Raw genomic sequence first — 11,845 nt, forward strand, 5'->3', positions numbered from 1 at the left:
ATCTTTTAAAACGTAGTATTTTATTGTATGACAACGTGACTTACAGTTCAGCAATTAACAGGTTTCACTGTAAGATTTCTGCAATGGTTTTCCATTAAATTACAGAGTTCAACTAATTTTTTTTACTGTAAAAGTATACATACTGCTTTCTTTATGTATCATTTTTCACAATATTTTACAGTAATTTAAATTATATCTTGTTTACATATTTAAAATATATATTTTTTTCAAAATATAATATATTTACTGTGTGATAAGATAATTGGCAGTTCAGCAATTAACAGGTTTTACTCTAAGATTTGTGCATTACTTTTCCATGAAATGACATAATTTTAGAGTGTAACTGTGCAAGGTTTTTCCTTTGGGATTTGACCGATTGCAGTGAAGGCGGAGCCGCTGTGTTCCTCCTTTAAATCTGACCTCACTTCACAAAACAGCCAGACTGAGACTGACGAGCGCCTACATCCTCACCGAATGCACGGACAGTCCCTGCAGCTCATCTGAACCAGCATGGACAGCAGCGGGAGGAAAGTGATCGTCTGTGACAATGGGACGGGGGTAAGAGATACACAAGTTATAATTATGAGGCTAAAACTCTAGATAAGCAATATATCTGCTGCTATGGAATATCACTGATTTAAATACTTGATACTGATGCACAGGATTGAACATCAACACTATTTGTGACACAGAACCACAAAACCAGTCATAAGTAGCACAGGTATGTTTGTAGCAATAGCCAAAAATACACTGTATGGGTCAAAGTGATTTTTCTTTTATGCCAAAAATCATTAGGATATTAAGTAAAGATCATGCTCCGTGAAGATATTTTGTAAATTTTGTACCGTAAATATATCAAATAATACAAATAATTGTATCTCAGCCAAATATAGTCCTATCATAACAAACCATACATCAATGGAAAGCTGATTTATTCAGTTTTCAGATTATGTATACATCTCAATTTCGAAAAATTGATCCTTATGACTGGTTTCGTGGTCCAGGTCACATTTGTCTTTAAATTAATGTTGAAAGAAACTCAGAAACTTACATAGAACTAAATATATTGCTGTTTTAAAAGCTTCTAACATTCTTAACAAAACTTTTAAACACATGAGATTTCAGAAGCTTTTTTCCATGACTTCAGTGTATTGACTGCATTGCATGCCTGACGTGGGCTCGTGCAGGGGCCTGTTGCATTGCTGAAATCTGTTTGAACACGTCTGCCCACAAACACTGTTCACTTCACCTTAAAAGGTGGCAGGGGAAAAGATACACAGTTATTGGTCGCAAATGAGGAAGTGCTTTAAACTTTGAAGCTTGTCAGTGTTGTGCTTCTCTACATCATGAGCTAGTCTGGAGGTTGATGACCTGAAGCTTTAAAACACAGTTTAGTGAAAGCAGGGAAGTTAGAGGGAGCTGGGGAAGTTGCAGTTCTTCAAAACAAGCTAATTCAGTGCGATATCTGCAGCATGACCTTACAAACCTGAAACAGGTATAAGAGAACTGAGGTTTACTTTTTACACCACTCACTTGACATCTTCCCACGTAATGTCTGCAGTTTGTCAAGTGTGGTTTTGCTGGCTCCAATTTTCCCGATCACATCTTCCCAGCCCTGGTGGGACGTCCCATCATTCGGTCAGATACAAAAGTCGGGAATATAGAGATCAAGGTGAGTTATCCAGCCAAAAAAAAAAAAAAAGATAAAGCTGAAATAAAAATATAAAAAATATTATAGGAAAAAATGAATGAAATTTTAAAATGTTGTAATACCAAGTAGTGAAGTAAATACATTTAAAACAATACAATTACATTGAAATAAAACTGTTAAAACAAATAAAAACTAAATAAAGTTAGAAAATATAAATACTTAAAAATACTTTAAAAACAATACAAATGACAAAAGATCTTAAAACTACTAAAACTTAAACTGAAATACAACCTGAAAATATTAAAACAATTCAAACCATTAATAAATATATAATGCTAAAATAATATATAAATAAATTACACTCATTTAACAACATAAAAATAAAAACACCTCTCATTTATTACAGATTTTTTTAAAATTTAGAATAGTTCTATTCCTCATTTTAATATATCTTTTATTGTACATTTAAGTGCCTTATTCGATATTATTTAATGCTATAATATATCTCTTGTACTCTCATACATTTCAAGACTGTTTCAATAACCACAAAAAAAAAAGTAATATTAACAATATATACACTGTCTTATCTATTATTCTAATATAGATTAATATTTCTCAGATATACAACATAATTTTATTTAAAAACATATCAAGACTGTTGACATTAGACAGCAGATTATTAGAGTTGCATGAGATTCATTATTTTTGCTGCAGAAACTATAGCCAATAGAACAATTTGCAGAATATATAATTCATTGAATACACGGATGCATTTTTAAATGAATTGAATAAATATTAGGCTACTTATTAAAATAAATAAGGTTCATTCAGTACCCTCAATGCTTTAATAATTTGTTATTGTTTTTTACTCGTTCAATACTGAAGTCAACAGTGTTCACCTCTCTGCAGGATCTGATGGTTGGTGAAGAGGCGAGCGAATGCCGCTCCATGCTGGAGGTCTCGTACCCCATGGAGAATGGGATGGTCCGCTGCTGGGAGGACATGCTGCACCTGTGGGATCACACCTTCGGCCCGCAGCGGCTCAACATCAGCCCTCCCGACTGTAAGGTCCTGCTGACGGAGCCGCCCTTGAACCCGCTGAAGAACCGGCAGAAGATCGCCGAGGTCATGTTCGAGACCTACAAGTTCCACGGCATCTACATGGCCATTCAGGCCGTGCTGACTCTCTACGCTCAGGGTAAAACTGGCCGGTGAACTTCTTAAAGGGATAGGTCACCCAAAAATTAAAATGATATAATTAATTACTCACCCTCATGTTGTTCCAAACCCGTAAGTTCTTCGTTCATCTGGAACACAAATTATTTCTGATGAAATCTGAGAGCTCTTCATAGACAGCAAGGATCCTCACACGATCAAGAAATATCTTCATTTGTGTTCCGAAGATGAACAAAGGTCTTACAGGTTTGGAACGACATGAGGGTGAGTAATTAATGACAGAATTTTCATTTTTGGGTGAACTATCCCTTTAAGCTCAAATAGCGTTATGGTTGATCCAGCCAATGCGCATGTGCAGTCCTAGCGCTCGTCTGAGCTGAATGTTTAAAAGGCAACCAGAGCTTTTTACGGCAGTTGCAGTGGCGATTTGAAAAATCACTCATAATCAGTTTGTTTTTTCTGAATGGTACCCTCCCTCCTTCATAAAATTTGTAATCTAGCACAGTTTTGTCACTGGTAGATATTAAATGGGTAGCATTTTTATTAGCATAACTATATCAATATAAACATTTCAGTCAAATATGCAATATGTCCAGTTTTGGGGAGTGACTACACTGTAAAAAAAAAAAAAAAATTATTTTAAGGCAACCAGCTTCAGCAGATTTTTGAGTTCTCTCAACTTGTCGTTTTAAGTTTATATAACAAAAATTTGAGAATCTCCCACAAAAATAAGTTGAGCAAACTCAAAAATCTGCTGAAGCTAGTTGCCTTAAAATTTTAAGTTGGCTCAAACTTTTTATTTTTTTTTTTTTTTTACAGTGTAGTTACATGTAACGGCGTTACGTAGTTACATTACAAAATAAATGTAACGGTTACATTCGTTACATTTACTGAGAAAAAATGTGTAATTAAATTACAGTTATTTATGAAATCGTTAACGATTACATAGGGGGTTACATCTTAATATTTTCACACACAGGCAGATATGATTGATTTCTTTCCCAAATTGCATTGACTGCTTTAAAATATGAGACACCAATGTTTCAGGACACATGCTTAACTGTTTTATTTCCTATTTGGGTTTAAGTAAATGCTTTAATTTTTTTTAAGATTAACTCTTTTTTCCAAGGCATTGTTAGATGCCAGTGTTTCCTATCATAGCTATGCAAAGATTTGATTTCAAAAACAGAACCATAGCTATTAAACGCTTTCTTGTAATGATTTTAAATCTGTATTTAACCTCAGAATGGCCTCAAAGTAAGAAGAGGTGCTAAAGTCTGATTTTGTGGTGGCTGTGCTTTAAAATTAAATTACTATAATCTTAATTCAGGTGAAGAATGATTCTGGAAGTCTGACAGTAATCAGTGTTGAGCACTACTGTAAGGTTAACCCTGCCTGCTTTACATGTTTTAAAATGATTAACAGTTGAAAACATCCGTTAGAAATTTAGAAAAGTAACCAAAAAGTAATCAAATGTAATCAGTTACTTTAATAAAGTAATTGAAATAGTTACACTACTCGTTACATTTTAAATAGGGTACCTATTACATTTCCAAAGTAACCTTCCCAACATTGAAAATGTCAAACACAAAATCAACTCGCAACAACTGTTTAAAAGGGGCCCACTTCCAAAAACCGCAGACTTGGCAACCCAGAGTGTGTGCTGTGTTTGTGTGGCAGGTTTGTTGACCGGTGTGGTGATCGACTCCGGAGACGGTGTGACTCACATCTGTCCTGTTTATGAGGGCTTTTCTCTGCCGCACCTCACACGCCGCTTAGACATCGCAGGACGCGACATCACGCGCTATCTGATTAAGGTGACATTTCCCTTTCCACTTTTCTTTTCTCACCATGGAAACTGAGGACGACCACTTTAGTGCAACGTTACCAGTTCAGTACATGTTAAAAGAGACAGTTCACCTCAAAAACAAGCAATTTGTCATCATTTACTCATCCTCATGTCCAGAGGTGGAAAGTCCAGGTTCAGAAAGTAAAAGTCCTCCTCAGTATTTTGTTCCAGTCAACTGGATTTGCTAATTAGCACAGTTTTTCAGCCAGGAGGTAGAACTAATTGGTGAAATTAGCTGGCTGAGTTCATGACTGGAATAAACGTATTACTTTCTGACCCCTGGACTTTCTACCTCTGCTCATGTCTTTTCAAACTTCTGTATCCATACAGTGAAAATCAGTGAGGTCCAAAGTTGTTTTGGACACCAGTGTTCTTCAATTTATGGTACGCAGAAGGATGCATTTATTTGATCAAAACCTACTATTTTGCAATATTATTACAATTTACAGTAACTGTTTTCTGTTTGAATATATTATAAAATTAATTTATATTATAAAAGTAATTTATTCTTGTGGTGCAAAGCTAAATTTTTTGCAGCATTACTCCAGTCTTCAGAGTCACACGATCCTTCAGAAATCATTCTAACATGCTGATTTGCTGCTCAAGAAACATTTCTGATTATTATTAATGTTGAAAACAGTTGTGCTGCTTCATATTTTGTGTAAACTGTGACATATTAATGTCAGGACTCTTGACATGCATTGTAAATGCTTTACTGTAATCAGTAGTAATTCACAGATGCACTTGTAAGATGTAAAATACATCTTTCATCCATTATATTTCATCCATGCAGCTTTTGCTTCTGCGAGGCTATGCCTTCAACCACACGGCGGACTTCGAGACGGTGCGGATGATGAAGGAGAATCTGTGTTTTGTTGGCTACAACATTGAGCAGGAACAGAAACTGGCCAATGAGACCACTGTCCTGGTGGAGTCCTACTCGGTAATGCACTTAAAAACACACAAAATACACTTACACTTGATGAAATTGTAGATATTCTAGGAAATGTCCTCGCAAACAATGAACAAAAATAGGCTAAGTTTGATACTACATTGCTTCTCCATTTCAAATTTGGGTCCCAAGGCAAAATTAACTGAGAGTCACATATATAGTGCATATTACTTTAACTTTCCAGTTGACATTTGCAATTAAACCATCAATTTCTATTAAAAAATTATTTTTAATGATAAATATTTAAAGACAGACCTTGGTTGTTAATCAGTGGTATATGTTTTTGTTCAAACCATCTGTTAGCATTATTTCAATTTATTTAAAAAATATAAATTTTAAACAGTGGAATTTGTGAAAAAAAAAATTACAAAAAAATACATTACCCATGATGCTGTGCAAAAATTCCACCAATCAGAGAGTAGCCAAGAGCTCTTTAGCTCCACCCACTCCCATGAAGCATGCAAATAATGTAATCAAGTCTGTCTCTCTATGCTCTCACAATACTTATACACAAAATATTTGCATATATAATGATATTTGGTAATAAATGTAAAATATTGTTAAAAAAATCAACAACTTTACATTAGTTTTGTATTTCACCATAGTTTTTAATGCGATTATGTCATTTTTAATGCTTCATGGGATTGTCTTTTTTTCCCCCTCATTAAAGCCAGACTTGTAGCTTTGTCTCTTTGTTCAATTTTCAAATACTTTTTTTGCTTCAAATCAGTGTAGTGATTCACCTTGTAGCAGGTTGGTTTGGTTCATGGCTTTTAACTCTTTAATGAAAACTTTAAAATAATCCCTGTAAGAAAAATGAATGAAAAAAAAAAAAACACTCAAAAAGCAGTCAGGCACTAATGCAGTCTATGTATCTGCAAATAGGGGGCACAAAAGAGCTGCTCTATGCATGTATATTTAAACTTGACTGGCCTCTTTACAGAAAATAAAAATTTTACTGACCTTTTTTGTGTGCAGTTACCAGACGGGCGGACGATAATGGTCGGAGGCGAGAGGTTCGGCGCACCAGAAGCTCTTTTCCAGCCTCATCTCATTAACGTGGAGGGTGTTGGTGTGGCCGAACTGCTCTTCAACACCATCCAGGCAGCAGACATTGACCTCAGGTCAGAGTAATTCAACAGCATCATCCTCAGTTAGACGCTTAATGCTTGACTCGGTGCAAAAGTTGACTTGACGTATGGTCAGTAATTGGACAGATTTGTCCTGCAAATGTTTCTCTGCTAACAAGTTAGGAGATATTTTTATCCAAGGCCTTTGGGAGAGACTTTCCTCAGCACAGCTAGTTTTTTAAAGAGATATTTCAGGTTAAATACAACCGAGGCACTTTTTCTGAGGTCATTTTCAGCATGTCACAGACTAAAAAATCCAGCTTTCGAAAAGTTCTACTAAAAAAAAAAAAGTATCCTGAAAAAAGAATTTTTAGTAGATGCAATTTTTTTGCGTGAACCGAACAAAAATACTGTAAACATGTCGCTAGCAAAAGTTGTTTTGTTTGCCTTGACTTAGATACTCAAGTATTTGTTCACAACATATCCAAATGTTCCCCCAGCTTTTCAAATTGAGTCATCTGAAAAAACTATTTTACATTGAACAATATTGCACAAGTTCCCAGCATGCAATGCAGATTGAAAACATTTTAATGGTAATTATTATTCAAATATTATCATTGTTTTACATTTTACTGGCTTAATTTATGCTGCTGCTGTTGTCTCTGTCAGTTAGCTGTCATGTGCATCAGAGTTCATATTTTTACTGATTTAACATTTGTTGATCCTCACCATGGTTGAGAATCATGCACTGAGGTACTGTATATGTGCATCTCATTGCAACTTCTAGATTTAATACATTTGTCTATCAGCATAAACATTTGCCTTTAGTTTTAAGAGGCAGATACCATCCATATTATGAAGTAGCTTTTGAAAATAAACATAAATCTAAAAGAAAGAAGATTGTTAAAGAGGATTAGCATTGTTAAATGCTAAACAATCTTTAGTTGATATGACAAATATTTTCAAATTCAATAGACTGACTTTTATTCATTAGGTGAACTAAATTTTTAAGTTGTCGTTTGCTAGTTGAGTTAACTTAACAAGTTGAGTATGATAAATTGCCTTTTTTTTTTTTGAGATAGGTCAACTTTTATTTTTTTTAAAGTGCAGTTGTTATTTATGTGAAATTAAATTGATTTCCATCTGGAATGTTCCTTCATGTCTTACCGTCCATCTAAAGGTCGGATTTGTACAAGCACATCGTCCTGTCCGGAGGAACCACCATGTACCCGGGACTTCCTTCCCGTTTGGAGCGCGAGATCAAGCAGCTGTATCTGGAGAGAGTGCTGAAGGGAGACACTGAGAAACTTTCTGTAAGCTGTTATGCTAACGCTAATGTTGCTCATTTATACGCTAGGATTTCTAGATTTTTCTCCCTAGTAGAAACACCCTCAAAACAAGATAAATTTATGTGAGAAGCAAAATAATGTTCAATAATAAGACTTTATTTTAAGATTATTTGTATTATTTTCCCATTAGAAAATACTTTTTTCCTTATTTTAAGCATAAACCTTAAAATGACAAATTTATGCTTAAAACAAGACAAAAATTAATTTCTAGTGGGCTAAAAAAAATAAATAAAATGTTTTCGGTAATTGAAATAAAGCTCAAATTTTATATATATATATATATATATATATATATATATATATATATATATATATATTAGATGAAAAATTCGTTAAAAAACTTTAGAAATTAGAAAAACACTACAAAATTAGAAAATTCAATTTCAATTCAAATTTTTCTATTTTTATTAAGAAAAACTTAACTGAAACTTAACTGATAATTAACTGAAATAAGTTAAAGTTGAATTTGAATTAACAAATAATTATATAGAAATATTTATAATACAAATACTAGTAAAAATGATAAAAACACAACAAAATTACAATAATTAAAATGAAAATATAAAAATAAATGCCAACTGAAAATGTTGTAAAACACTGATGCAGTACAAAAATATATATAAAGATATATTCTCTCAAAATATCTTTTTTTCAAATTAATGTACCTCATAAAATGCCATAATATAAATTTTTACCTAATCCAGTTCAGTATATAGTTTTTAAAATCTTTTGACTGATTAACTGGGAATTCGCTTTTTTTTTTTTTTTCAACGACTGTAATTAATCGCAGAATCCATTATTGGCTGATCTCTAGTGTTCAAAAACTCAATTAGTGTGTACAAAACATTCATCCACGAGGCCCCAGGTGAGCAGTTTTACATCACAAAGGCCTTAGAAAAGCAAGAGAGAGAGCTGCTGCTGACATGTAAATGAAGATAACAGAGGCACCGCTCAAAATAAACTTATAAAAATATTTCAGATTCTAAAGATACAGAAACTGAACACTTGTATTAGTTGTAATTAATTTAGCTTCAGTCAAGCTGATTTCGAAGTTGTCCTCACTGTTTTCTTGAACTTTCTCTCGCACACAGAAATTTAAAATCCGCATTGAAGACCCTCCGCGGCGCAAACACATGGTGTTCATGGGAGGAGCGGTGCTGGCCAACATCATGAAAGACAAGGAGTCCTTCTGGCTCTCGAGAGCCGAGTACGAGGAGAAAGGCCTGAAGGTGCTGGACAAACTGGGAGTAGCAGTGAGATGAGAAGATGTGCAGACTCGCACGCTTTACCACTGCACATCACAGACATCTGAGGATGGTTACAGGCCTGAAAATACAGCTCAAACACTACCTAGCTATCAAAATAAATGATCCAATAAATACTCATTCATACTAAAAGGTCACAGTCGGGGTTATTATAGTGAACTAAAACCACAAAACATTTTTCGTTACTTGAATTAAAATAAACTCTACTGAAAATAAAATAAAAATATTAAAAAAACTAAAACTTATTTTATTTCCATTTAGTTGCTAAGGCAACATTTCTCATTTTCATTTAGTTGATCTTCATGTACTAAAATAACTAAACTGAAATAACTAAAATTAATGGAAATAAATGTAGACATATTTAAAAAAAAAAATAAAATAAAAATGACAAAAACAAAATTAAAATTTAATATGAAAACAGATCATATAAAATAAAAACTAATTCAAAATATGAATAAAAACTGTAATAATATCTCAATGAGATTTAATATTATTACTGCTGTCTTACCAAACTAAAACACCAAACGTTATCATTTTAAAAATAAAAATAAAGCATTTTTACTCTATTTATGAGCTGTTTTTCTCTTTGAATGAGTCCTCAAGGCTATTTTGTCAGATTTAACTAATTCCTGGAGACTTTCGGCCAAGCAAATTTCTGCTCAAAGTAGAAATTTTAATTTTGAATAAAGCTGAAATTAAAAAAAATATTAGATGAAAAGGTAAAAACGTTTTACGTAAATTTAAAATTAAACTAATACTGAAATAAAAATGAAAGCGCTCTCTCTCTCTATAAAAGATGAAAGCACCTAAAATTACTATAAACTAAGCAAAACCAAACCACACTGTAAAAAAAAAAAGTTGAGCCAACTTAAAATTTTAAGGCAACAAACTTCAGCAGATTTTTGAGTTTTCTCAACTTGTTGTTTTAAGTTTATACAACAAAAATTTGAGAATCTCCCACAAAAACAAGTTGAGCAAACTCAAAAATCTGCTGAAGCTGGTAAAAAATGTTTTTTTAAGTTCGCTCAACTTTTTTTTTTTTTACAGTGTAAGACACCAAATGTTATTTTTAGAAATAACAAATTAAATATTTTTCTTTATTTATGAACAGTTTTTCATTTTAAACCAGTTATGGTTTTGTCAGATTTAACTCACTGAAAACTTGAGATTTCTATCCAAGCAAATTCTGACTTCAAAGTATAAAGTCTGAATCACATCATGTACTGTACACAAAAAAGGAATGTAATGAAATAAATGGCAAATTGAAACCAAAGACATTGAGAGAAGAGTTTGACCTGGCTAAACATTTTTACATATTAAAACAGACCAATAAAAGTCATTTGTTGATAATGAATATTTCTTATTGTTATTTTTCCAACAATCCACCAAATATGATTCAAATCAGAAAAAGAGCTGCAAAACTACATTATACTAAGTTGCTGCTGCCATCTGGTGGACTACAAAGACTACAAACTTACTTCAGGTCGATGTGAGTGTATAAAACAGCAAACAATAATCCATGATTGGCAACCAGAGGCTCCAGAGAGACAGATGTCAGGCGTTTGCATTCATAATACTGCATGTTTAATACTGTATGTCAGTGAACAAGCGTACAGCATCGTTCCCAAGGCAGTAAACATTCAAAGAAATTAATCTGAGCGTGATGATGCCATATGAAGCATATTGTTCATTCATGCATCACAATGAACCGCATCACAAACGAACGCATGCATTGGCCACGAGTTCAACTGATCCAGCAATAAAAAGCATCAAAGCTGAACTGAAGTCATAATCAGAGCCCCATGAATCATAGAAGAAGCATTACATTATAGTTGCACAGTTCACTGTAGAAAGAAAGTATTACAACGTCACATTCAGAGTCAGAGTGAACCCGGTGAGAGAGCGTTTGATCAAACAGTCGTTTGGAGGGACATTCGCAGGAAACGCTGCCGTCTCTGTGTGTGTGTGTGTGTCTACACGTCCAATGATCCACTGAACTCTGTCAAGTGTTTAATGTGAAAGAAAATCATTAAAAAATTAAATGAGAAATATTTGCATATTATTCCCATACATCACCATTACATTTTAATGGGCTATATAGTGTTAGAATTAACTAAAATTAACCAAATTATCAGACATTTTGACACTGATGTTCAAGCCCGAATATTAGTAATACAAATCAGCTATATATATATATATATATATATATATACATATACACATGCATATACATATACACACACACACACACACACACATATATTAGTGCTGTCAAACGATTAATCGCAACCAAAATAAGTTTTTGTTCACATAATATATGTGTTTGTACTGTGTATATTTATTATATAAATACAAACACATGCATGTATATATTTATATTATTTATATTACAGACAAATATATTTAATGCATAAACATAGCATATTTTTCTTAAATATTAACATGTATGTGTGTGTATATAGACATAATAAATATACACAGTACACACATATATTATGTGAACAAAAACTTTTATTTTGGTTGCAATTAATCG

At 33.1% G+C, this 11,845-nt stretch overlaps 1 protein-coding gene across 1 annotated transcript; it reads left to right on the forward strand.

Annotated features, from left to right (window-relative positions):
* Nucleotides 1-449: 449 nt before the first annotated feature.
* On the forward strand, nt 450-11,583 carry zgc:101810 (uncharacterized protein LOC493612 homolog). Its single transcript, XM_058783310.1, has 8 exons — nt 450-558; nt 1,562-1,672; nt 2,561-2,849; nt 4,508-4,644; nt 5,470-5,619; nt 6,607-6,752; nt 7,879-8,011; nt 9,139-11,583. Exons 1-8 carry the CDS (start codon nt 511-513, stop codon nt 9,307-9,309), a joined length of 1,185 nt encoding a protein of 394 aa, XP_058639293.1. The 5' UTR covers nt 450-510; the 3' UTR covers nt 9,310-11,583.
* Nucleotides 11,584-11,845: the final 262 nt, after the last annotated feature.

Source organism: Onychostoma macrolepis, chromosome 07 (genome assembly GCF_012432095.1).
Source record: "Onychostoma macrolepis isolate SWU-2019 chromosome 07, ASM1243209v1, whole genome shotgun sequence".
In the NCBI taxonomy this organism is placed as follows: Eukaryota; Metazoa; Chordata; class Actinopteri; order Cypriniformes; family Cyprinidae; genus Onychostoma; species Onychostoma macrolepis.